Genomic DNA, 26,911 nt, shown 5'->3' with positions numbered 1-26,911 from the left:
TCGTCATTATTTTACATAAATAATCTATTATTCGTACAAAACATATGATTAACTATACGATTACTTTTTTATTCGTCCATTTTATAGAAAAATAATCTCTTATTCGAAAAAATTAAATGATTAACCATCCGAATACGTTTGTATTTGTATAAAGACGACATTTTTTGTCTTACAGCTGTACATAGATATATTTTATGATCGCGTACAGATTAATTTTAACTTTTCTGATTTCTAACATTCGGGTTTTGTAGAATATGAAAATGCTATCGATTTTAAGACCCCGTATTGATTAATTTTAACTTTCTTTATTTCTAACATATTAGGGTCTCTTTATATATGTTGAGATATGTAGAATAAGAAAATGCTATCGATTTTAAGATTGCCTATCAATTTATTTTAACTTTGTTGATTTCCAACATGTTAGGGTACCTTTATGTTTTGAGATATGTAGAATATGAAAATACTATCGATTTATTTTAACTTTTCTGATTTCTAACATGTTAGGGCCTCTTTATGTTTTGAGATATGCATATTTTTTATCTGAGTTAAAATAAATCGATACGCGATCTTAAAATCGATAGTATTTTCATATTCTACATATCTCAAAACATATAAAGTGATCCTAACATGTTCGGGATCAAGAAAGTTCAAATAAATCGAAACACGATAATTAAATCGATACGCGATCATAAAATCAATAGCATTTTCATTTTTGGCATATATTGAAACATATAGAGACCCTAACATGTTAGAAATCAGAAAAGTTCATATAAATCGATGAGCGATCACAAAATCGATAACATTTTCATATTCTGCATTCCTGAAACGTATAAAGGGGCCCTAACATGATAGAAATCGGAAAAGTAAAAATAACTGGATAAGAGATCTTAAAATCGATACAATTTTCATATTCTGCATTCCTCAGAACGTATAAAGGGACCGTTACATGTAAAGTTAAAATAAATCGATATGGGATCTTAAAATCGATAGCATTTTCATTTTGTACTCGTCTGAATATATGAAATACAACCCTCATGTCCTCATTAGAAATTGAAGGTGGTAAAAAAATGAGTGAATTTAAAAAAAACAATCAAATTTTTATTTGAATAATATGTATTCGACTTATTTTGTATTCGAATAATTTTTTATTCGATTGAAATGGTATTGTAAATATTCGAATAAAAAATTATTCGTATTGTTTAGTCGTATTTTTATTCGAATAAAAATGTATTCGTCTCTCGTCAATCAAATAATAACTTCGAATAAAAAAGTGTTCGTATCTTGTCAATCGAATAATTTTTACCCAACTCTGCTTTGAACCATCTTATTAAAAATTAAAACAAAACATCACTTGCATTTATTGTATATATATTATTTAATCCACGCTTGTTAATTGAGTATACTGTTTTATTTCTTACAGATTCTGTACCTTTATATTATATATAAATAATTTTTTATATGGTTCACTGGGTTTTCATAAACTCCTAAAGAACCCAATTTAAAAAAAAATATGACATTACTTACTCATACTTAATCAAGTTAGCAAGCAAGCCGAGTAGCGGCAATCATCAAAGAGTGAGGCGGCTAATATTGAAGGTTTTGATGTTTGCCGCCTCACTGGCAGCACAACAAAAGTTTATTGCTTCTCAATTGTTCTACACTAGACGATTCTAGATCGTTCCTTTATTTTGCGCGTATAAGCGGGTGGATGGCCCAGTTCTTGAACTATTTGAACTACCAAAGTGATAACTTCGACAAGCGATATCCTAGCAAACTTTCAGTGCCGTCAATTTTCTTTGTGACTTTGTGTGCATTTTGAGTAATTACTAATTATATTTTGTTATTTTATCGAACAAAAAGTAAGCAAAAATGATGGAACGATGAAAAATGGACTGAAGAATTTTTTTATCTTGCACAATGGTAAGCCTATTTGTTTGCTGTGTAATGAATCTATTTCATTGATGAAAGAATTCAATATAAAGAGGCATAACTCAAGTAAGCATCCTATGTTGCACTCACTGACAGGACAAATAAGAAAAGACAAAATCCAGAAGCTTGCCGTAAATTTGGAAAAACAGCAGCAAATGTTGCATAAACAGAGAACACGACATGATAATTTTTTAAAGCTAGTTTTATAGTCAGCTCAAAATTGAGGGTCATTAAAACTATTTGCCGAGGGATAATTTATTAAAGAGTGTATATTAGAAGTTTCCTGTGTTTTGTGTCCTGAAAAGAAAAACTAATTTGGAAAAATTAGTTTGTCAATACGAACTGTTGTCCGACGTATAGAAATTATGGCTACTGATATAAAAACAACATTGACTGACTGTATAGCTGGTTTTGAATCTTTTTCCATAGCATTAGACGAGAGCACCGATTTGTCAGAAACAGCTTAACTGGCTATATTTATTCGAGGTGTTGAGAAAGAGTTTACTATTACTAAGGAATTGCTTGCTTTACAGCCACTAAAAGGAACCACTACAGAAAAGGACATTTTTAATGAAGTTCAAAAGGTATTCACAAGTTTTGGCTTGCCATGGTCAAAACTAGTTGGTGTTTGCACGGATGGTGCATCTTCTATGGTCGGCTTACATATAGGTTTCATCAGAATTTTGAATGAAAAAACAACTGAATTAAATGTGCAAAAAGATGATTTGATAGTCCATCATTGCATTATCCACCAACAGAACTTGTGTTCTAAGTCTATTCGACTCCAGAATGTTATGAATGTGGTAGTAAAAACCATCAATTTTATTCTATTTCGAGGGCTTAACCATTGTCAGTTAAAGGTGTCGAATATGACGACGTAGCATATTATTGTCAGATGGCTAAGCAAAGGGAAAATACTGAAACGATTTTACAAACTAAATAATGAGATAGCAGATTTTATGCAAATAAAAGGTAAACCACTATCTGAATTGAGTGACCCAAAATGGATATGTGACAGCATTTCTGGTCGACCTTAGAGGCTATTTGAATGATTTAAATTTGAAACTTCAAAAACAGGGTTAAATGATTTGTACAGCCATTTGAAAGCGTTTCAGAACAAAATTCGCTTTTGGGAGGCACAGATGCTGTCTGGTAACACTTACCATTTCACCACGCTCTCTGCATGAAAATATTGCTTATACTCAATATGCTGAAGAACTTCAGTTCGACTATTGTCGGAGCAATTTTCAAACAGATTTAGCGATTTAAAAAACATGGAAGACTTTAAATTAATTTGCTACTCCAACAAAAAGTAATGTACAAAATGCTCCAATACAATTTCAAATGAAGTTGATCGAGATTCAAGAAACTCAGTCCTAAAATCTAAATTAGACGTGGAGTTGTGCGATTACTGCAAAAAATACCTCGAAGAAGACCATTTCCCGCAGCTTAGAATTCGCAATAAGATTGATTTGTGCGTTTGGCAGTACTTACAAATGGGAACAGTTCTTTTCAATGATGAAAGTTAATAAATCAAACCATCGTACAAGGTTGACTGAAAATTCTTTACGTCTTTGAATCAGTGGAATTAATCCAAACATCGATGGATTAGTTAACCATGTTCAAGCTCAGGTGTCTTTGATTTCGGTGTCGCTATTTAACTTTCGTAGTCTGTAATAATTCCAAATTTTACGATTTAATTATAATGTTGTACCTATTTTTTTTATTTCATTTTGTTATTTTAATAAATTTTATTATAATAACAATGTCGCATTATTTCATGTCTGGTATCTATAGTTAAAAATTATGAACACAACTGTTAAACGCGGTCCGCGTACGTATTTGCACATTAAAGTTTGACCCACAACATGTGAAAAGTTGCCCATACTTGCTCTATACAATCGGTATCGTATATAGCTACTACACTGACTTTGTTGAGACGTTGGAAGTTCAGCAGATCTGCATCACTTCAAAAATCCACGTATTATTTCACATAAACGATTGTTGAAATCCCATTTGGCGTGGAATGGAGTGATCGTCAGATGCCACCTTAAGAGAATAGTATGAAAACTATTCCGCTTGGTAGCGTGTCCCTGTGGGTATCGGCAGTTGTGCTATCTAGTGACAACCGTAAGAACCATATTTTTCAGCCCACTACCACTCTCTAGAGCAGAACAATCGAAGCTTATTAAGTTGTAATAGCTTCTGGTTTGCCAGGTTATGTTATTAGATTTATAAGTAATAAGAACCCTGTATAAATGTATATTATCATCATAAGCATGCAACACTGGGAATATTAAATAATTGTACTTTTTATCAATGACCGCTTTATTTTTAAAATGAAAATAATAACAGAAATCTCTTGTGAGACGATTTGGGATTGAAATTGTTAAGTTTAATGTCAGATTAGTAAGACGACAATACTTTTTCCCTGTATTGGGTACTATCACATTTTTCATCCCCTCTGCCTAAATATTAGATTAAAAAATATTAAAATTTCTAAATTAAAAACAAATCTGAGCCTGAATGCTGCCTAGTATGGAGCCCATGATGAGGTACGGATTGAGGAGTGGACTCTGGGACTATGTAGTTGAAAGACTTGCGCAGTTAGGAATTAGCTCTTTGGATTGCTTATAGAAAATTTCTTCTTTGGTGTTGTGGTTACTAACAAACACTTAAAAACCTTGTGTGTTTCAAGTTTTCATGTTAATTTAGAGTTATGAATTTTAATTTTAACAGGCATGTCTAGAATATCAGAAGACGATCAGCAATCTAAGAGGCTGAAGTTAGCTTCTGCTGGAGTAGTTACAGAAAAAATAAGTCCATCCAAAGCAAATGTCATTAGAATTGCTGGTCAAAATTATATTGATACTGAAGGTGGCTTCCTTATAGAAGAGCAAAGTAAACCAAAAGAAAAAGAAATAATAATTGAAAATGGGGATTTTACTGAAGAGTATAAATGTTTACAGTGCAGTAGAGAATTCCTCTCTTCATTTTTACAAAAATCTTTTGATTATTTGGTTTGTGATGGTTGTAAAGATAGTAATGACAAACATTCTTTAATAACGAGGACAGATGCAAAAGCTCAGTATTTACTAAAAGACTGTGATATAGATAAACGAGAGCCACCCCTTAAATTTATCCTTCGAAAAAATCCACATAATTCTAATTGGGGGGAAATGAAACTATATCTTCATCTACAAGTCGAGAACCGTGCTATTGAAGTATGGGGATCATTTGAAAAATTGGAAGAAGCACACGAAGCCAGAGAAGAAAAAAGAATCAAAGCTAAAACTAAACGCTATAACAAGAATCTTAAAGCCCTTAGGATGGAAGTTAGAAGCTCTATCTTTAATAAAACTAGTGGTCCCAAGCACGAGCATGAATTTGGTCCAGAGAAGTACAATGAAGATGAAGATATCTATTATAGAACTTGTCTTACATGTAAGTTTGTTGAAAATTTTGAAAAGATGTAGTTAGGGAAAAAGGCATGTTCAGTCTGCTGTAATTTTTAAATATAAATACTCATAGAGCAATTAGTGAACACTGGTTTGTTTTTTACTTTTCTATGATTTATTTAATTGATAGTTGTAAATAATTGAGGCCTTCAGTTGTAAAACTGGCATTTTTGCAAAATGAAGTTTTTGGAATTACTGGATTGTTTTTAGCCCATAGATTTTGATTGGATTTTGTACGTTGGAATATTTGGATTTTTAAAATAATAATATTGGTGTTAATTTATATATGGCTATTGCCTAATGTAATATATTGTAATCGAGAAACATTTTACCATTTTAAAAAGGTTCATTTTTCTGTTGTCATGTTTTACAAGAACCTCAATTCATAGAAACTAATTGATATTATTTATTATACACATAAAACTTATTTTAGAAACTAATTTATTATTGTTATATCTGAAATAAGTATCCAGTATTATAATTCTTTTTTCATCATAGTAAAAATATGTTACAAAATCCTAGGCAGAAAGTAGATCAAAGGAATAAAACATAAAGTTATAAATTGTTAAAAAAAAAAATTATTTGTTAAATATAGGAAATTTCTAATTCTCGTCCTTTTTTTCCCCCCTTCCTTCTGAATATTTTTTTGTCTATTGTGTGTGTTTATATATATTTTGTAATGTTAATTTTTTTATTAAAAATATTATATTAAATGATCTGAATGGTATAGTAATGGTAGCGGTCATAGTCTTGTTACTATGATTATATTGTATTTATTGGGTTGCTATGGAAACATTGGACTACAAGTTTTATTAATTCAATATTAGTACATGATTAAATCGAAATCCACTAGCTTATTACCAGTGATGCAGAGAGAGGGCTGTTCTGGGATCTTGAAGAGCCTACCCCTGATGTGTGGTGGATAGAGTAGGTTCGAGGATCCCCAGGTTGGAAGTGTAAATATTTTATAATAGTGTAAATGTGCCCAATGCTTTTTTTTTATTGCTATATTAGTTCAAAATTTTATTTATTTTATTTTATACTCATTTCTTCATGTACATAGTTTGATCATGTTCATGTTATTTATCTTTCTGTTTATGTACATATAGAAATTTTATTAGTTTTATTTATTTATATTCAACTTTTATATTTATTTATTTGATTGTCATTATTATTATTATTTATTTTTTAATTTTGTATGAATGTGAAATTCTTACACTATTACTTATTTCCCAAGGTTGTGGCAGACTATAATATTTATCAATAAATAAAATTAATACCACATTTTAATTAAATTGAAACTTAAATATTTAAAATTATTATCATAAAATGTTGTAAATATTTGATTATAGGAAAAAGCATTGATTATTTATGAGAGATTTAATTTCTTATATTAACAAAAAAAATTTAAATGAAGTTCCACTTCATAACTTCATCTATATAGTTATAAACAATTGGGTTTGAACATTTAATTGATCCTGGTCACTATAACAATTCACCAGTCTATTTATATTACTTTGATTATCACACTTACCATTTAGTGATTTTTATGATTATAGAATAACACTTGTAATTAGATTATAAAATAAATTTTCTATAGGGACCATGCCTGGTTAAATTCTGAATTGGAACTGCTCTTGATTGTCTTGATTATAGTTGTCCAGTAATATAGAACAAATTAAAGTATTTTTTCTTTTTAATTATTATTTGACTGTTTTTTTATGTTCAAAATAATTGCTGATCAGTTTTAAGCCTTTGAAAACTTAATCTACTTTGTATGTATAAATTTACATTTTCTTTTATCATGAAAATAACAATATTGTTTTCATGTTATTTATATTAATAAACTTTTTGATATTTTTTACAATATTCAACATATAAAAGTGTTAATATAGCTCCCCACCCCCAGTTTATGGACAATCCTCATAAACACAAAAAAGACAAATAAATCTTTATTAATTCTATACACTCTTAACAATACATATATACTACAAAATCAAAAATGAAGGACTTACTAAAACAGACACAAAACAACAGCACTAAAACATTTTCTATTGACACATGTCTAATTACACCTTCTATGAAAAACAAACAGACACTGTATGTCCTGGTTTAGCTAGGGAGTACTCCAGATGCTTACAAAGTTGTCATTGCAAAGAACTTAAACTCCAGTTTCAAATTACCTCCTCCCTTCGGAGGAAAATTCCATCCAGAACAGCGAAAAATTGGAATGCTCCCAACACAACTTTCACTGACCTGTCTCACACCTCAACATCCTGGCTACCTTTTGAAAGAGATCAATGGTTTTGATGTATTTGCTTACTTATCATGGTACACCAGACAAATGTCCTATCGACCCTAAGTTGTTCCATACTCTGAAGCCCTTTTATATTTTTTTCAGATCACTGCTTTTTCCACATACTGGTGATATGTTCTTTGTGATCTGCAAATCTGATCCTCCCTTGCCTCAGGTTACCACCATATTGTGGTAATGGAATTCTACCCACACTAGTTGTGCTCCACCTTCGTGAATCTGGAGGTCCTCGTCTTCTCTACCGGAATTTTAAATAATTTCCAAGTTATACTGGCTCAGGAGCTATTTCCAACGAGTGACCATTGCCAATGATTCTTTCAGTTTACTCACACATTGGAGGGGTCGATCGGACATCACACAGTCGGAATCGCATCCCAAATGCGCATGGTTGAAATTGATTCACTGCCCATTCGAACAGTTCTTTTTCAAGAGTGCTATAGCGCATCTCCGCACCCGTTAGTCAAGTGCTACCGGGCGCTCTCCTACCTCATCTTCCTGATAAAGCACCGTCGCATGTTCACTGTCATCGGTGGTTATTGTGAACAGGCTTTAGAAGTCGAAGAACACTAGCAACAGTTCCTGTTGTAATTTATCCATATAAAACTGGCTCTTACACTTCATGGCTGTGGTTACCACAACACGACTACCCTTTTTGAACAGATTCTTGAGAGGTATTAAATGTTTAGTCATTTCTGGTGCAAAGCGGTGATGATAATTCAGATCCCCAGAAACCGTTTTATCTGCTTTACGTCTCTGAGCACCATTCTCTGAAGCGCCTCCACTTTGTATTACTCCACCTGTCGGATTTTATCCCCTCAATAGAAAGCTCCTCTGTTCTTGCCACAGTGATGATTTTTCTTGAGATAATTTGTGTTCGAATTGACAAAGTCGCTGGAAGACAGTCCACAAGTTTTCTCTCGGTTCGCTTTCGGTCTTGCTAAAAACTAATAAATCGTTTATGTAGACCTGGCACATAGACTTATTTATTCCTTCGCAATAAGTCCTTAAGCCGTTGAATGGTCGAATTTCTCTTAGGGATTCATTATTAATGTATGACGGTATGTATTACTAATGTATAATTATGCATACTATTCGCCTTTGGTATGCATCGTAGTTTGATTGTACTCCACATAGAAGTGTAGAGTATTGAATACAGTTTCTCTCCTAATTTATCCTAATCTATCCTATATTTCTTCAAACCTGAGAATGTGATACCTTTTATCTACCATATTTTCATTTAATAGACGACAGTTTTCTATATTCCTCTGGTTGCTCCCCTGCCGCGCTCTTTCTCTTTACCGCCCACAGGATGCTATTGTAGATATTTACTATTTTTATACTCTGCTTTTTCAAATTTTCCAATTCCTCTCGAATATGCTAAATGTTCGGGCTCCCAGTTTCGATAATACGTTTCCATCCTCTCACGCTAATATTAAGCAGACCGCCGTGCTTACCCTTAATGATCCAATTCTCTTGCGTGCGGTCACCCCTTTAATGGTACTCACATCAGATTTCTTCCTGACCTTTTCCTCCATCTGCCGATCTTCTACATGCCCTTCTTGAGTCCCTATGTGTGTCGCTACATCTAGGATTTGATTGGCTCGGTCTACCTTCTGTATTTCTCATCCTCTCTTTCACGCTCTCTTTATATTCCCGTCTTCGCTAGAGGTTCCTAGAGCGCTGATATTCGATACCCGAGCACTTGAATCTATCTGATCCTGTGCACAATCTACGAATGAGCGCTCTCTTGGCAATCCAGTTACCTTACTACCTGCTAAACTGTATAGTTTTGTTGCCCTCTCTAAACATCTGAAAATATCTTCTTCTGGAGCCCACCGCCTCCCTCCGGACGACTTCTTCAATCTCTCCTTGATCACTCACCAGGGGTTCCACATCCACCAGAATCTGGTTGAGGATACTTATTTTTGCCCTGCAGACAACCGCCGCTCTTAACGCAAATTCACAGTCTAACAGATTCTCGGTTGTCTTGCCCTCTATTCGTTCTATCAGGCGATCGACCCCTTTCAGAAAATTATTCAACTCCCCTGTCTCTCCGGTGTATCTTTCGAGGACTAATACTGCTCTCCTTAGGTTCTGGACGGTCATCGTACGAATTTTGTACCCATTCCAATGTTGTAATGTATGCTTCCGCCACAGACATTTCTAGGAGTGGTGGAATCTTGTTTATCACAACCAGAGGTGGGTTATCAGTTGCTAAGTTCAGGACTGCCGGTCGTATTATTCTATAATTGGCCATTGTATTAATTTTTATTTTTCCTACATTCTCATACTGATCTTTCATCTAGAATGTTACCCTCCAAGATTTAATTTTCGAAGCTTCTGACTCAACATTGCTAACGTGACATCTTACACTCCTGTCCACCGGGACTCTATCTGAAGGGACCTACTTAACTCCAGTATTTCCTGAATCAGAAAATTTCCAGTACACTTGATCTGAGAATTATTTATTTACTTTCTAAACCTTTAAACATTCTTATTTAGCTTAATCATCTACCCTCTGGATTTCTCTCCCTTTTAGTAGAATCCTTTCCCTACCATGTTTCTTTAATTCTTCATCTTCAATCTAGTCCTCCCTTTTTCAACACCTTTTCATATTCTAAACTAACTCTTTGTAATCGGAACACATTAATTTAAGAATAAAATCTTGATGAAAAGTGAATAATTGTTTTTAATATCCTATTCTAGCCTGAGTGAGAAGGTCGGGATTCATTCTGTCAAGCTTCAACCTATACAATGGATTCACTTTTAAGTGTATTACCATATTTGATGTAGTAATTATTTTGGGGATTTTAGAGGAAATTTTCTTGTTTCCATACGCAGTTAGGAGCATCAGAGGGCCTCTTAAAAATCGTTCAAACGTTTATGAATATATTTTCTGGAATATGTTGATCTTAATAAAATATATTTAAGGTTATATCATCACAGAAGTAAAGACAAGAAAAGGAAGATTGTCAAGGAGACGCAAGCGTTATGGCACTATTCTCAACTCTTTGGAAGCACTTTCAGTTCCAGGAGTGACTAAAGGAAGTAAGTTTGGAACCACAACCCTCCCCCCTCCTCCATCAGGATCTTGGGAGAGTTGAAAATCGTCTAGGAAAAAGTTGACTAAACCAAGACCCCTGCTAACTCCGAACCTTTCACTGTCGTGAAGAGTAAGTGGCGGCGGAAAAAGTGACCTTGTCGAAGGAAGATGGCTTATCTAATCCATACGCAAAAACAATGTGACGAAGGATGAACCTTTCCTTCTAAATACGGGAATGCCTCCAGGTCGACAAACATGCTAAGGCTAAGAAAGCAGCGTGATGGATATTATCAATGGCACACATTCTGCAGCAGACCTAAGTGTCTAGTCGAAAGTCGTTCGTGCTACCAAAATAAAGTTCAGTTTTGGAGGGCTGTCAAAAAATTATAGGACTGCCAACAACTGAGAGGAGCTTAAGGAGGCGAAGTTAGCAGCAAGAAGAGAAACGCAAAGGTGGAAATAAATTAAGACCATTTTTCCTGGACAGCAGAGAATTTTATGAAGGTACTGTGAGAAAGGTTTCAAGAGCCTTAACTTTTTTTTATTAGGCTCTACATTCTTCTTAACGATCTCCGTATTACCATGCACAACCAAAAGCCTAATTGTGTTCCAGGACTTGATACTATAGATGCGGCGATCTTGAGGAACAGTATTCCGTACGTTTAGAAGCTTCTTCCAATAACCTCACGCAGTAACAGCGAAACAGGCTGAGATCAACCAAAGCATACGGCTCTACTTCGCATCACCCCAGCATTCAGTTCGACCTCGCATGAGGCAGTGCAGATACTAGCGGTGGTAGACCTATTCCTGCGAGAAGAAGTGACCAAATATATTTTTAAGAGAGAAGGCTCAACAGGAATTCCAAAAAATTTTAAGAGGATTGATGAAAACCCCAACAAATGGAAGTAGGTTATCTGGGAAGAAACTATTGAGGAGTGGGGGCGACGGTGGGTGATGATAATGAAAGGGAGTATCCTTAGAAAACACTTTCCCACCGAATGTTCTCAGCTGCAAGTGAAAGTGGTCCTACCGAACTATTGGGTTCCATAATTCCTTACGGGACATGAGAATTTTAGAGCCAAGCAGCATAGCCTTGGCCTTGATATAGACCTTTTATGCCCCAATTGTGGTACCCCGACTGTTGAGCACACTGCTCGTTTGTCAAAAAGAATAAGAAGAAATTTAAGTCAAACCTGAAAACCAAGAGTCGTTTTAGTCTTGGTTGGACGCTCCCCTACGCTAATAAACACAGGCTGGCGCAAACAAAAGGAGAAATCATTTGATGTTATGCAGCAATTTTTTTTTGTATAATTCAATTAATAGTTCTTTTTGTTCTCTGTTGCGTAGGAAAATACGTTTGCGCAGACGTAAGCTAAAGTAGTGGACGTTATCTGATGACTCGATAATAAAGGCCCGGATTATTATGCACTTTTCTAGTTTGTTTGGGATTTATTTTGTTTTATTTTTCCCCGCTGATCAATAATCTATAAATCAGTGAAACCAGATCCAATTAGCTAAGTTTTATTTTTCATATTTAACGATAAATGTGTGTATATTTAAATTCAATAGAAAGAAGTAACAAATTGAAGTACAACAATGAAGACGGAATTCCTGATTACAATCGAAGGTTTTTGTTCAATTAATTAGTAATAAAAAAATATAACAAACGCTACTTTCAATAATTCTCTTCCAGCAATGGGTATGGACTTTTTTTTAACAGGATTCCATATCTTCTTCGCTTCCCCTTTAATAATATTACGCATCGCTTCAAACTTGATTTCTAGCTTGCTTTCCTCTTAATATTAATTACTTTTAAAATGTAAAACATAAGAAAGTCATTTAGTTCAAAGTTGAAATCTTGGAATGACCCGTACAATACCAAAGATGAAAAAGTTTTTACTACTGATGTTACGCATGAAACTTGGATTGTTTTTAATTATTATCAAAAATTGCTATGACAAAATTGCTCTAAAATGTCAACATAATATGATTTCAATTTGTTTACCATGAGAATTAACTGTAAGATTGCATATTGACTAGTGATATAATTCTAATGGAATTTATTTCTTAATTTGTTTCTTTAAATCGTGTTCTTGATTCATTCGCCAATGTACTAAAACTCGTGTTTATAAAACATTACATTAATAAATTAGTATCTAAAAATTAAAAAAAAAAAAGCAATCAAAAATGACTTACAATCACCAAAACATTTATTTCGCAATTAATAATACTAAATTTTGACAGCTATTTTAACATATCTTTTTCTTCTAAAGGACCAGTCCGGATGAAGTAATATCCATTAATCAAGGTTTTCAGGTGTGATTTCTTCAATATATTATTATTTCATATTCTAATATTTTTATTCATTTTGTTAAAGGGTTACATTAGTGAGGGAAAGATGGTTATACCGAGAATCATCAGTAGTTCTTTACACCATAGCGACGTCTACAGCGAAAAATAACTTCAACGAAGATTTATGCTATGCAATGGTAGCATCAATGACTATTGTGGAACTTAACAAAGGGGTAATTTAAGAACTTTTTAACTAAATCTACTAACAAGCATATAACGGATGAGAGCATGTTGCGAAAATCCTATTAAGTCAGTGTAAGGAGACACTGGAAAAAAACGAATTATGTAATTATAAGTCAATTTATAAATGACGGGATTAAAACATTATCATTGAATATAGGGACAGAAAACCGGGTTTTTGAACTTTTTTAAAAGCCCCTTCTTGGGTAACAAACTATTAATTCACAATGAATGGAGAATTGGTGATGGTGATCACAAAATGGAGCAAATGGATTGAGCGTATATTACGCGGAATATTTCGATACATTTAATGCCATCGTCCGTGAAATTTTAGTAATAGATAGAGATAAGGTATATGAAATAATCAATAATACAGTGTTAATAAATAATTATTAACTATACCGCTATCACCCATCAACGTTTTATTTCAACTAAACTGCAGCAATTTCAGAAAATAAATATGTTGTTAAAAGAAAGTTTAACATTATTAAAATAATTTAATGAAAGTATATGCCATATAATAATTTAATGAAAGTATATGCCATATATTATATTAATGAAAGTATATGCCAAGTAGGGGAAAATATTAAAAGAAAAATTGAAGAGGTTTTTAATAAAAATTAGGTTTTGGCTTTTCTTAAAGTAATTAGTAAAATATTATATGGGAATGACACGATTGTCCTCAGCATCTTTGAACAAAGCCCTATAATTTTAAGTGCATTCAAATTTGTACCTATTATGTCTGTGAATGTAAGAAGAACATTGTATAATTATAAAACATATTTAAAATAGCAAACAAAATTACTGAATGAAATGTATAAATGCATTTAATAATGAATTTTAATGCCGAATGTATAGCTAACTAATTCATTTGAGCTTTATTTATATTTATTTTCTCCATCTTGTCAGTTAGTTACTTATTAAATACAGTCATATTTTGCATCAATAATTTTATTCCTCTTACTTTCATATTTTCTATTTCTTGTTAGTTATCATTTGTTTTAATAATTTTCATATTAATATATATTTGATCTATTGATTGTTTTATTATTGTCAATAAGTTATCTTTTTAAATGAAATTATTGCTGTTCTTTAGTGTAACTTATTGTATTTTTTTTATTGTCCTGATATTTTAGTTTATAAAGCGTGTCGTTGTTGGTTGGGGCTTTTGGGCGTAAAACCTTAAGGTCATCAACGCCCACGCTTCTCACTTTATAATTCTATTTCAAGATTTGAAATAATTTAATTGCTAAATAAGTTTGAATAATTAATTATTTTAGATTTTTTTAATACATATGACAAACTTTTGGATTTAGATCTTATTCAAAAGATTATTCCTTTTTAAGAAAATTAAACCATTTCTATGTTTTTTTGGTCATCATTCAGGGCATCTGAAACACTCGGTCCCACTCCCAATCTTCGTAAGTTCATGCAATAGAAATGACATTCCTCAAATATGTGGCTGACTGTAAGTACACTGTTGCAGTATTGACATTTTGGCGGTGGTTGCTTATTGATCAGGTATGTATGAGTTAAATTCTTATGACCTATTCTCAATCAGGCTATAGCCACCTCCTCCCTGCGATTGGAACGGTTTGATGTGGTCCATGGTTTAATCGTTTTTTTTAACAGTTTTTAATTTGCTTGGCGGGCTTTCATCCCACATGGCTTGCCAACTAGCTAATATTTCATTTTTCATCGGGAGACTTATTTCTTGGGGTGTCAGAATGGCCGCGCGCCGACCCGGAAGGGCAAGTGCTTGTTTGGCTGCAACGTCCACCAGTTCATTCCCAGCGATCCCCACGTGACCCGGCACCCATATAAAGAACACAGTTTTTCCCAATTTTTCTAGCATATTGGTGTAATTTAAAGCGTGTCGTATTAAGTTTATAACTGTTTAGTTTCTCAGCCGTGTTGATTATTAACATATTTGGTTTATCAAAAAAAAGTAGTAAATTCGAAATAATTTTCGTTCAATTTTTAATCCCATCTTCTTTTTCTTTCTTTATTTAGAGCCTCTTGTAGCCATATTAGTATATTATAGCTATATTATTATATATTCGAAAATCTTTAACTGTATATGTATATTTTTTATTAATACATATTTTTCAGGTTTTGGTTGCATATGGCATATTCTAGGGTTTTTTACTGCATGAAACCAGACCCTGTTGATAATGGATGATTTTTACATTAATCCCCAACTATTCTCCAGATTTTGAGCAATTATTTGACTGAGCATATTTCAATTAACCATAAAATTAAGTTTGAGGAATAATCATTATTTTGAAAACAATTATTACATTCATTTTTTAGAAATCTATTATTCAATGAATGATCAGGTCAAATCTGAAATTGTAAATAATTTATGTGTTTTTTCAAGTAATTGATTATATGTTTAATCTATACGTATAGTCAACCTACATCAGCCTGGGGCTGGAAAATTACTGATTAGTATCTGTTTTGTAGAAACCATAATATTGTCTAAATTTTTGTAACAATTGCTTGAATAACTTCTTGGCAACCATCGATAAATGCCTCTATCTGCCAGATCGGAGCCAGTAATCAATTTTATAAATGAAAATAGCATTTTAAAAGATAGCTTAAGACTGATCAGTCAGTGCTAAGTTCTGCACTACGGTGTCGTGATATATTTTATTGATATACTTGCTGACCCGGCAATGCTTCGCTATTGTTATATTTGAGGGTGTATATAGATTTAATGAACCCAATTGATATTTCGTTATAAATTTATGTATTTAGTTAAATTAAACATACACATATACTTTATTATTATGAGTTGTTGATGAATATGATCAGTCTAGTAATAACAAAGTCTATCGAAGACAAATATTCGACAGCTCTCTTTTATATTCATAAAGAGAAGAGAAGAAATAGAGAAGATGCTGTGATAAGACGATAACCATGGTTACGTATTTGAAAACGACTAACTTTGCGATATCATCGTTAATACTGGTCCGATTTTGGTGATTTTTTTTTCTTCTTTGAGGCAACTATATTTTTCATGTACATACTACCTAAAATATAAGCAGTTTTTAAAGAAAAACTCTTCCTGAGCCTCGTAATTTTCAAAATATTGAACAAATTCCGACGGAGTTACTGTACAAAGTGCGGTAAAAGATTTTTTAGGTGTGAAACAAAGTTGATATTCGTTTTCAGCACGTCGAGAAACCCCAATATCCGATTTTTCAGTAAAATCGGAAAATAAAATTTTCCTTTGGCCAAATATACTAGTAATAAGTCTATCGAGGACAAAGATCCGACAGCTCTCTTTTATATAGAGAGAGATATGACACTGAGGATAATCCTTTCAAAGAATTACTATAACAAACTTTGGTGTAATCCAACAATTCATACTTCATAACTTCATCAAAGATCACAGGGTAAAGGTAGAAAGTTTGATCAGCAGTTAACTATTGCTGTTTCCATCGGAGCATAAAATCGGCTAAATGTCTAACCGTCTTTTCAAATGTTCCAAAACATCTTATGTTGGATATTAGAGCAGTTCCTATCCCTTAAATATTTTGAAGTATTATATATTTATAATATTCAGGCAACCGTTGGTTTGTTCGAAACATGAAAAACTAATGGGAAAAGTGACTTTTTTTAGGGGAGGAGAGAGAGGATAAATAATATTAGGAACAGGTATACCGTTGAGAAGCCAGAAAAATAACTTAGTTTCCTCATTGATTTCTCGGTAGAAAAGCAAACGGGTATACGACCTCTAGAAGAACAGGACAAAGTAGGGGAAAATGACGTAGTCAAGAAGAGAAGCAGGAATTTGAATCAGGCCAAGTCATACACTTCGGTTGTCGACTTATCGCTAAAAGAAGTTATCCCGACAATAGTGTAGTGAGTATACAATATACAAAAATTTATATTTATGTTTAAATTTTATTTAGTTTCAGATCATATAATTAATTATAAAAATTTAAACTTAAAGTCCATTACAAACATTCTGCCCCCCCCCCATTAGTGGTTGTGTTTTCCATAATTAAGTGTATGAGATCAACAGTTTTTACTGTAATATATAAAACTCTATGTCGATGAATACAAAAAATACAACATTTTTTTAAGAGTTATGATTTCGGTCATTATGTAATTACATTTATAATTTTTTTTCTGAATTATAATTTATGAGTACATTGTTTTTATTAAATTAATTATTTTAAATTGTATTTATTGTATATTATTTATTTACAGGGAAGTTGTTACAATACAAATATCGTTTTAAATTATAAACCTTGTTGAAATTAAAAAATATCTGCCAATCAAATAAATCTGTGTACTTCCTGTAATAACTTACTTTTTAGGTTCAAAAATTTAATTATTTTTAAATTTGATTCTTTCCCTGTGTTTTTCCTCTTGGTAATCTGTAACAATGCTCATTCCATTTCCTCCCGTAGTAATCTAATTACTTTTTAAAGAGCTCCTATGGATTTTAATAAAAATACTATATTTTTTATAATAATAAAAACAATTTTGTTAAATATCTCATTTCCCTATAGTTGTAAACATCAATGAAATGTGTGGGCTGTGCATAAATTTAAGTTTTTATTTCTACTTATCGTAACTCTTTTGGTGGTCATTAAACAAAAAAAAAATAGTATTTTTATTTTTTAATCAATTTCATTTGTCGTTTGGACAAAAAAATCTACAGAAGGAGGCGTGTTTGATACATACGTTGCAAGAAAAATATGTGGTAAAGAGAAAAAAAAAAATAGATTTTAGTAAAATTATTGCTGGGCCCCATAATCACTCTAATTTCTGACTTCCATATAATATTTGGACGGCTCGTTTTCGAAATATTGGTGTGCTGAGAAAATTATGGACAGATTCTGAAAAGATCGACTTGGGACCAACTAGGAACTAACTCGCACAATCGCTGAAAATCGAATAACGGTTCCATCGATTATGGCCCAACACAAATTTTACAACTGGCAGACACGGAACCAAATTTGTAAATTAACTAACTAAAGCCAGCTACCCACTTTATAGACCAGTTGTTCCCTTTCGTTAGAAGTAGGAAAATGACATAAGCCCTGTATTATCAAAGAAAAAGAAAATCGTTTTTATAAGATTATGTATTTGTATTAACTTCCTATTGTTTCATAACTAAAGCCTACAAAGAAGGGATTCTTAATTTCTTTAATATAATCCATACAAAACAGTGAACAATGTCAAGATAAAAGTGCTATGAAATTTTATAAAATGGTCTGGTGTCATTACAACATTTTATATTATAATTTTCAATTTGCGAAAAAATAACAGTTAAAAAATGCATCCTATAATATATAATATAATATAGCCTGGATATATTATATGATGGTAAATATACTATCTATACATAGATGGTAAATATACTAAAATTCATTCCGGTTTTTCAAGATCTATGCACAAAAGGTGAGGTAATTCGAATATACTTAAAGGATAAAATCTTTCGATAGTTCAATTTAATCAAATAACCCATCATAATCACAATTTGGAACCCGTCGTCCTTAAAAATATTTGAGTACCCAGTTAGCCGAGGAATTGCATTTCTTAGCAATTTAAAAAACTGCGTCATATCGGTAAATCATCATCATTTAAAATATGATGTTATATGAAAATTTTCCTTTAAACTACCTCTTTACTTTGACAATTCTAGAGGTATTTGCTCTGGAGAAGAACTGGAAGAGGTAATATAGTCTGCTACAGTGCCAAAAGAAACTTCATTTATCAAGTCACCTACCAAGTTTAATTTCGGAGTCCTCAAATCTCCCCTATATTCCAATCACAACGTAATTTATTTTAAAGCACCACTTTTAATGCATTGTGAATTACAAAATATTATTCATGGATTCATTTTAGAGGGGAATGGTTGAAGAAGACAAGGTAACAAAAAAGCATTGCAATTCATTTTGCGACAAACCAAGCAAATTTTAGTAAACTCCTATTAGATGTTTTAATAGTAATATATATTTCAAGCAAGATTCCAAACCATTCCAATTACAACAAAATCACTATTAACTATTTAAGTTTAATAAATAGCATCAAATTCTAGAAATCGTATGGACATTCAATGAAATTGGAAAAAAAAAAAATTGGTTTCATCCCTACTCCCAACGCTCTTCCAGAGTAGATTATAGAAGCCGAGGCTACAATTGTAACTATTAATCTCATTAAACAATTATACTTGTTAAAAACTCACATCGAAACAAAAGGAGACATCACATCTTGGTTCTCCAAATCCTGGTCCTGTATTCCTATAACATTAAAAGTCCTTAACGTAAGAATTATAATTGCCAAAAAAACATTGATAATAAAAATAAAATGGAATGAATTATCTTGATTTGCATGAAGTAATGTATACATTTCAAATTATATTATTTAATTTATAATTTTTTTTTCTAATTCCAGATATAATGCTACTAATTTCAACATTATTTATACTTACAACAATTTACTGTATAATTGTAGAAAGCCGTACAAAAAGACAAGGTAAATATTATACATTTTTGATAATGCTAGAAAATTTTATTAACTTTTGAGAATATATCTTTTTCTTTTTAACACTTCTTACGTTAGTAGCTCGCCATTATTTCTATATTTTCCACATATTTGTTCAGAACTTCATGACAAGTATCGTGTTTAATGGTTTTCACCATTAGTCTCATATTGGTATCATCTCGTTAGCACCATTGGTTTCCACATTCCAAAGACTGACGATGTGTCACCAATATTCATAGCTTTCCATAAACTCAGTTTCACAAAAAATTCAATATAGTTTAATCGATGAAATTATAAAGTAATGTTCTGTAACATTATAAATAAATATTAATTAATACTAATATACGTCTAAATGTTTCTCAGCGTCATCATTCATCAAATATATTAGGTAGTAGTATTTTTAAAATAATTGTTATAAAGACCTCAGATAGCAAGTCATGCACAGAGCAGTATTTTTATTAAGAAGTATTTTTTTTAGTTGTTATTCCAACATCCTTTCTCCTGTTTTACTAAACCCATAAATTCAAAGGGCTGGTTCCCCTTAAACTTGTAGCCGCCAGATCAGAAGTCTAGTTTAACCTTATCTTATTGTCCTTCAGCACTGGGGTAATTTCGAATCACTAATGTCATTTCGGTTACTCGCGTTTGTCATCAAATCTCTATCCCAGCCTATTTCAATCATTCGTTTAACATTGGTAACAAACAGTATGCGAATGAACACGCAGTATCGAACCCCTTCAATAACATTATATTTACCACCCTCAATACAATTTGATTCAATTTAGTTTATTATTTTTATGAAGGCTACTAACCGAAGGCTACTAAGCAGCTCTAACCGAATTTGATAAAACTTACATGTTTCTTACACGCTTAATAAAGATTCCACCTTGCCAGTCTTAATGAGGACCATAGGTTGGCCGACTATATTGATATCCTTTATACTACTCTTCAAAAATTATTTATCCACCCCCTCCCCTACCCAAAAAAAACCTGGTGTATATTTTTTTAGTCTAATCACAAGCATTCATAACTTTATAAAATAATAATATTTCCACTTATTTGTAAATATTTAATAATTCATTGAGTTATTTTGTCTTATTTTTACCCATGATATGCAAACTAGTAATTCATTTATCAAAGCAGATGAAGACTGTACAACACTTGATGGAGTACCAGGAAATTGTATCAGCATCAGATCTTGTCTGTCTCTTTTATCTCTATTAATACAAGCTGCTCAGAATCAAGAAATTGCCAGCTTCTTGAGAAGGCAAGTACTATTTTTATTTTATTTCAAAGTATTCGTTGTTTATAAAAATTCATGTTATTATTTCCTGTCAGCACTTCATAATAAAGAATATATTTTATATTTATTAGTTATGTACTAACGAAGGTTTATTAAAAATTGACTCAAAATTAAACATATTTATCGGTTTTGCTGCTACATTTCACTATTCTTATAGCAATACCTTTGTCGAGATGACTGTGTATAATTATTTATTTCTGACTCTAATTGAAGATGAGAGGTACTATACATCATAAGGCTTCGATAATGCGTGTTCATATATATGTGTTAGGTATTTGATTAGAAAATGAATTAATAGGATGAGTTTTACGGGAACCAGCCGTAAATCCTCGCAGGATGGAAACTTCACATCATAGGGAACTAGCCTACAATCCTGAAGGGGATGAGAAGTCCTACAAGAACTAGCTGTAGGTCCTTACGAAAGGAAGAAAAGGTATAGGAAGGAAAAGTGATCCAGAGAAGGCAGATCAAAATAAAAGTCCCAAAAGATAAAATGTAAATAAAGTTTTACATTGTATATTAAATTCATTTGTTTTAAACTTACAAGTTGTCAGTTACAAGGTAATGTTAATCTCTTTTTTTAATATTATGGTATGCTTGTAGATCAAAGTGTGGTGGTTATGCTGAAGTATGCTGTCCAAGAGAAGAAGTGATAACCAAAACTCCAAATCAAGTAACTGGCCAACTTGTAAAAGGTTGTGGGAAAACTAATGTATCTATTAACAGATTAGTTGGTGGAGTACCTGCACACTTGGGTAACAATTATATTTTTTTATTAAAATTATCAACAAGAAACATTTTTAAAATTTAGGAAATAGGTTATTAATTTTCTTCAAAGAATATTCTTTTTTTCTTATTTACATAGTATATTTAAATTAATACTCTTAGATGTTATAACAGTGGAACCTTTATCAATACCAAGTATTATTTTATCTTATATATTACAAATTTAGGATTATTTTATTTAGTTAGAGCCTTAAAAAATCATACTGTAAGCTAATATCATGTATTAAATACAAATGAATAATATCCGTAGTTAGTTCTAGTGACACAGTAAATTAATTACTTTTGCGAAGTTGGCTCCCTTTTGCCTCAATTTTTTAAACATTTTTAGACTTTTAATAAGCTCCCTAAGAGATCTAGAGTTCTTAATTATTTTAAGAAATAGTTCTGTTGTAACATTAACTTGACGTTTTGTGCCATTTTGACTCTGTACCAACTGTTTTGCTATCAACTTTAGTACATTAGTTACTAAGCATATTTATTAGATTCTTAAGAGTGCTTAGAACTTAATAGAACTTTCAAAAAAATTTGATAGATTATTTTCTTACTAAAAAGTGGTTTAAAAATCTAATTATTATTAATTAAGTTACTGAAGATGGTTATCAGATGCTGAAAATACCCAAAAAATAATTTAATGGTTTCAGATACGACTGCTGCCAATTTTAAAATTATTTCCACCAAAATACTGTGCTAAAAAGGATAGCAAAAAAGTAATTAGGTGTCAAATTCTCATGAAAGTCCCCCATATTTTTCTTAAATAACAGGAATGCTTCTTAAAATTATTGAAATCTATAGAACTCTAAAAACAATTAAATTAAAAATAAATCTTTCTTTGGGCTTTAACAAGTACATAAATTATATATCAAAAATTAATTCAGATAATAATTGTTTCAAATAGGTGCTTGGCCATGGATAGCTGCATTAGGCTACAGAGATATGTCTAGAACGGATTTAGAATGGAGATGTGGTGGAAGTTTAATCAACAATAGATATGTTCTGACAGCAGCTCACTGTATAAGGACTCCTCCAGATCTTTCCCTAACACTGTAAGTATTCGATTTACATAATAGTTAAGATGTTTGTTCATCTAAATATATTAATCATGACATATTTGTTTTATTTAGAGAAAAAGTAAGACTTGGAGAACACAATCTTCGCTCTAATTCAGATGATGCAAACCCAGTTGACTATGGCATTGAAAAGACCATTGTTCATGAAGAGTATAGATCACAAAGAAATGACATTGCTTTAGTACGTTTGGATAAAAATGTTATTTTCTCTGGTAAATTATAATTTCTTTAAAGATAGCAATCCTCTGTATTCCTTTAATTATAATTATAATTTTGGATGCATATTATCGCTCTAGATAAAATCAAACCTATTTGTGTACCACAACCTGCTAGCCTAAGATCTTCTACTTTTGAAGGAAAGTATCCATTTATGGCTGGCTGGGGTGAAACTAAACTCGGTAGGTTGCACAATTTACTTAATATTTAAAGTACTTCCTTAAACAGAAGATTTTTTTAAATTTAATTATCTTAAGAATAAACTGTTCCTCTACCGATTAATTAACACTAAAATAATTGAGTCACTAAAATTAGCAGAAGTCCATTTCAATTTTTTTTTATTAATTTTTTGTTTTAAGTAGGGTGAATTGGTGGAAATAATTTAAAAAGTGGCAGCAGTCGTATCTGAAACCATGAAACTATTTTTTGGGTATTTTCAGCATTTGATAACCATTTCAAGTAACCTAACTTGATTTGTTTCTAAGAATAGTGTGTTCACTTATCATATGAATGGGAAGCATTTCCATATTTTGGATTATTTTATATTGGGAAGAGTTTTTACATCTGAACAACTTGAATGTTTCACTCTGACCATATGATAGGTACTGTCAATTGTGGACCATTTGTAGCTGTGGTTGAGCAAATGCCTCACAACTGGGGCAGTGCCGGTTCGAATCTGGCCTGATGGTCGACTTTTATTTCTGTGTTGGTCCCACAAAATGAAAAATTGATCTTCCCCCACCACCATGGTTAGAATAGATTGGTTACCTCTAGATAACCCCCCATATGTCAAAAATGGCTAGGGGTTATAAATGAAAAAAAAAGATACTATAAATTATTTTTATGATAACAGTTGTTTTTCAGGGGTGTTATCCATTTTTACTTCAAATTGGTATACAAATGACCCTTAATTTTAGGTGTGTGAGGCAAAAGTGTACCAATAAGTACATATTTGTCCCATAGTTATTTTATTATTGTCCTTATTATTTATTATTGTCCCATTAATTATATTTATATTTTAAAGTAAAATATGAGGTGAACTTCTTAATTCAAATCTTTTGTTTGATCTTAAATTTTTTTAATTATTTGCCCCAATAGATTGGGGAAATATGCACCATGGAGATCATAAAAAAAATTCAGAGATAAATTAATGTAATTGAAAAATCTCTTACCGTTACAGAATATGCATTAGATCTTAAATTGTAGGGAAAAAATACAAGTATAATTAAAATTACAGTCATGGAAATGAGAATTGAAAACCAAGTGCATTTTTGGGTGGCAATTACTAAAGTTCACCCTAACAGTTATGATTATGTATATTCCTTCCTTTCATGACAATCTAGTACCTGAATGGTTATTTAAAAAATGATAACAAATTTGTATTGAGTTATTTGGTTTTGGAATTCTACTCCTAAATAACATCTATTTAAGATTAAGATATAAGTCTCCTTTTGTATTTCCTGTTAGATGGTGCATCTTTAGACATTCTTGTACAAATGCAAGTTCCCATTGTTGACAATGACAGCTGTAAAAAGGCTTATGTAAAACATGGAGATGTCATAACAGAAAGTAAAATTTGTGCTGGACAAATGAAAGGAGGCAAGGATTCATGCAGGGTAAATACTAAAGATTTTTTAGTTTGGATTTAATATCATTGGATAATTGAATACAAGAATTGTATAATTTTTTTGTTTACTTTTGTCAAATATTTAGTTATTTATTCATGTTTCTGTGACTTAAAGCAATAACCAAAGTCTATTTTTATGAGTTTCTTTTTTTTTTGTAATATTGTCTCTTAAACATTAAACTTTTGCTCTAATATTTTAAAAACAATTTGCACAGAATAGTCTGCAACTATTGTTTATTTATACCACAACATCCACTTAACCACCCATAAATAATTACCAGAATTATCATTATTTTGCTTCCTCTCAACAGAAGTTAGAGAAGAGTTGTACTCATGTAAAAAATAAAAAACATATATCGACATTTATCGATATTTATATGGAATCTTCAGGGATTGTTTGGGTTTGTATCAAATTGGTCTCATGCAGATTTTATTAGATTCCATTATCTACTTCTGCTTATACACACATGGATATATCTATTTCGCCGCACCTATATTTCAGAAATGGCTTGTACAGTTTGACCCATATTTGGAGGAAAGTTAGGAATCAGTTTGAATATGGTACAGTATTAATTTTATCAAATTCCTTATCCTTAATTGCTTTTACCATATACACAAGTATTTTGAAACATGATATTATTCTCAAAATGCAAATCAAATTTATTAAAATTATAAAATTTATTTTTAAACCTTGGTTAACCAGATTTACCATATCCATATTAGCAGCAGGCATATTAGTAATATTATGGATAGCAAAATCTAATCATGTGGTATCCATAGAGAGGAGAATAAAGAATCAGTTTGATCATGGTTTGATAAGGAATGTTCTACCACAACAGATGCCAGGAAGCATTTAGGGATATGATAAATAAAAGAGCTAGCAAAAGCATGCATGATTGTTTTCATTAAAAAAGAGATCAAAAACATTGCATCGTCTGAAGAAGAGAGCTTTTCTGAGCAAGAAATTAAAAGAATTAAAGACCTGAGACAATTTCAGGGAATTTTACTACAAGGCTAATAGGAGGAGAAAATCTTTCAGGTAAGGACCATCAGTATGTATAAATGAAGAAAGTGTACTCCTTATGAAAAAAGATGGTAGTATAAAACAATGGAAAAAATATTTTGATAACATCCTTAATGATCTGGGAGTGGCAAATGAGGAAGAAATATTTCTAAACCAAGATCCAGAGGAAGATATTAAGCTTCCTGATGAGGACAAAATCTTATATGTAATCAATGTATTAAAAAATCACAGTGCCCAACTATGACGGAACACTTGTGATGAGTTATTTAAAAGAGAGAGCCCCAAACCTGTCTAGACAACACATGATATTATTATGACAACATGGTTTGAAGAAGCTGTTGCTGATGCTTGGAAGAAGAAAGTACTTTGCTCAATTCAAAAAAATAGAAATATATTGAAATGTGAAAAATACAGTGGTATTATATTATTTCTCTCTGTTTACGAAATCCGCTAAAATAGCCTTTTTCACCACCTTTTCCTCAAACAGAATTTGAAATTTTGCTGTACTGAAGTAGATTTATGAGAGAGGAAAGTATGATAAGCCAGATTATCCATTTATGAAACATACTGGAAAAAGGTAGAAAACATGAGAAGATATACCAATCCCTTCATTGATTTCAAGTAACCATATGGCATTATGCTAGGTGTAGAGAGTTGGCAGCCCCATCGCTCGGTCATTGCACCGCAGATAGCCACTGGCCCTCCAGGTTGGGGGAACAGTACACTGACACTCACACACTTACACTATTAACAGCACACTACATTCACCCTAACATTACAGACCACAACTGGAACTGGGTTTGTAGTAGGAAAGAAACTTAGGCAACTCATCATTGGTTTTAAGCCTGTAAGCCCCAGAATGAGCTCTATTTGGATAAAAGGGAACTTCTTTAACTACACATTGTTCAGCTGCCATGCAGAAACATCATATGAGCAAACCAAGGAAGATTACTATGACTTGCTAGAGAGAACTATTAAGACGTGTCCTCGCTCAGACATAATAATAATTGCTGGTGACTTCAATGCGAAGATTGGTAAGGAACCAATCTACTTCCCAACCATTGTTAAACATAGTCTGCATGATGTCTGCAATGATAATGGACAT

General features: G+C 31.9%; 2 protein-coding genes across 2 annotated transcripts in view; both read left to right on the top strand.

Annotated features, from left to right (window-relative positions):
* The first annotated feature begins 4,569 nt into the window (after positions 1-4,569).
* Positions 4,570-5,993, top strand: Xpac (DNA repair protein complementing XP-A cells homolog Xpac). The gene has a single exon (XM_014415352.2). It carries the CDS (start codon positions 4,671-4,673, stop codon positions 5,403-5,405), a length of 735 nt encoding a protein of 244 aa, XP_014270838.1. The 5' UTR covers positions 4,570-4,670; the 3' UTR covers positions 5,406-5,993.
* A 10,944-nt stretch (positions 5,994-16,937) lies between these two features.
* The window catches only part of LOC106677704 (venom protease), a 14,556-nt gene continuing 4,582 nt past the window's right edge, over positions 16,938-26,911 (top strand). Inside the window, exons 1-8 of the mRNA XM_014415798.3 lie at positions 16,938-17,146; positions 19,694-19,774; positions 20,927-21,050; positions 21,690-21,841; positions 22,768-22,915; positions 22,994-23,151; positions 23,236-23,337; positions 24,623-24,771. Of these exons, the coding sequence (XP_014271284.1) occupies positions 19,699-19,774; positions 20,927-21,050; positions 21,690-21,841; positions 22,768-22,915; positions 22,994-23,151; positions 23,236-23,337; positions 24,623-24,771 (909 nt within the window). The 5' untranslated portion in view covers positions 16,938-17,146; positions 19,694-19,698. The remainder of the gene's footprint in view (positions 17,147-19,693; positions 19,775-20,926; positions 21,051-21,689; positions 21,842-22,767; positions 22,916-22,993; positions 23,152-23,235; positions 23,338-24,622; positions 24,772-26,911) is intronic.

The sequence above is a fragment of the Halyomorpha halys genome, unplaced genomic scaffold (assembly GCF_000696795.3).
Source record: "Halyomorpha halys isolate HHAL.00 unplaced genomic scaffold, Hhal_1.1 Scaffold8.1, whole genome shotgun sequence".
Taxonomy (NCBI): Eukaryota; Metazoa; Arthropoda; class Insecta; order Hemiptera; family Pentatomidae; genus Halyomorpha; species Halyomorpha halys.
The sequence above is the reverse complement of the archived record's forward strand: the minus strand, read 5'-3'. Positions and strand labels throughout refer to the sequence as shown.

Coding starts and splice junctions, on each gene's coding strand:
- Xpac (XM_014415352.2), top strand. CDS start 4,671: ATGTCTAGAATATCAGAAGACGATCAGCAATCTAAGAGGCTGAAGTTA.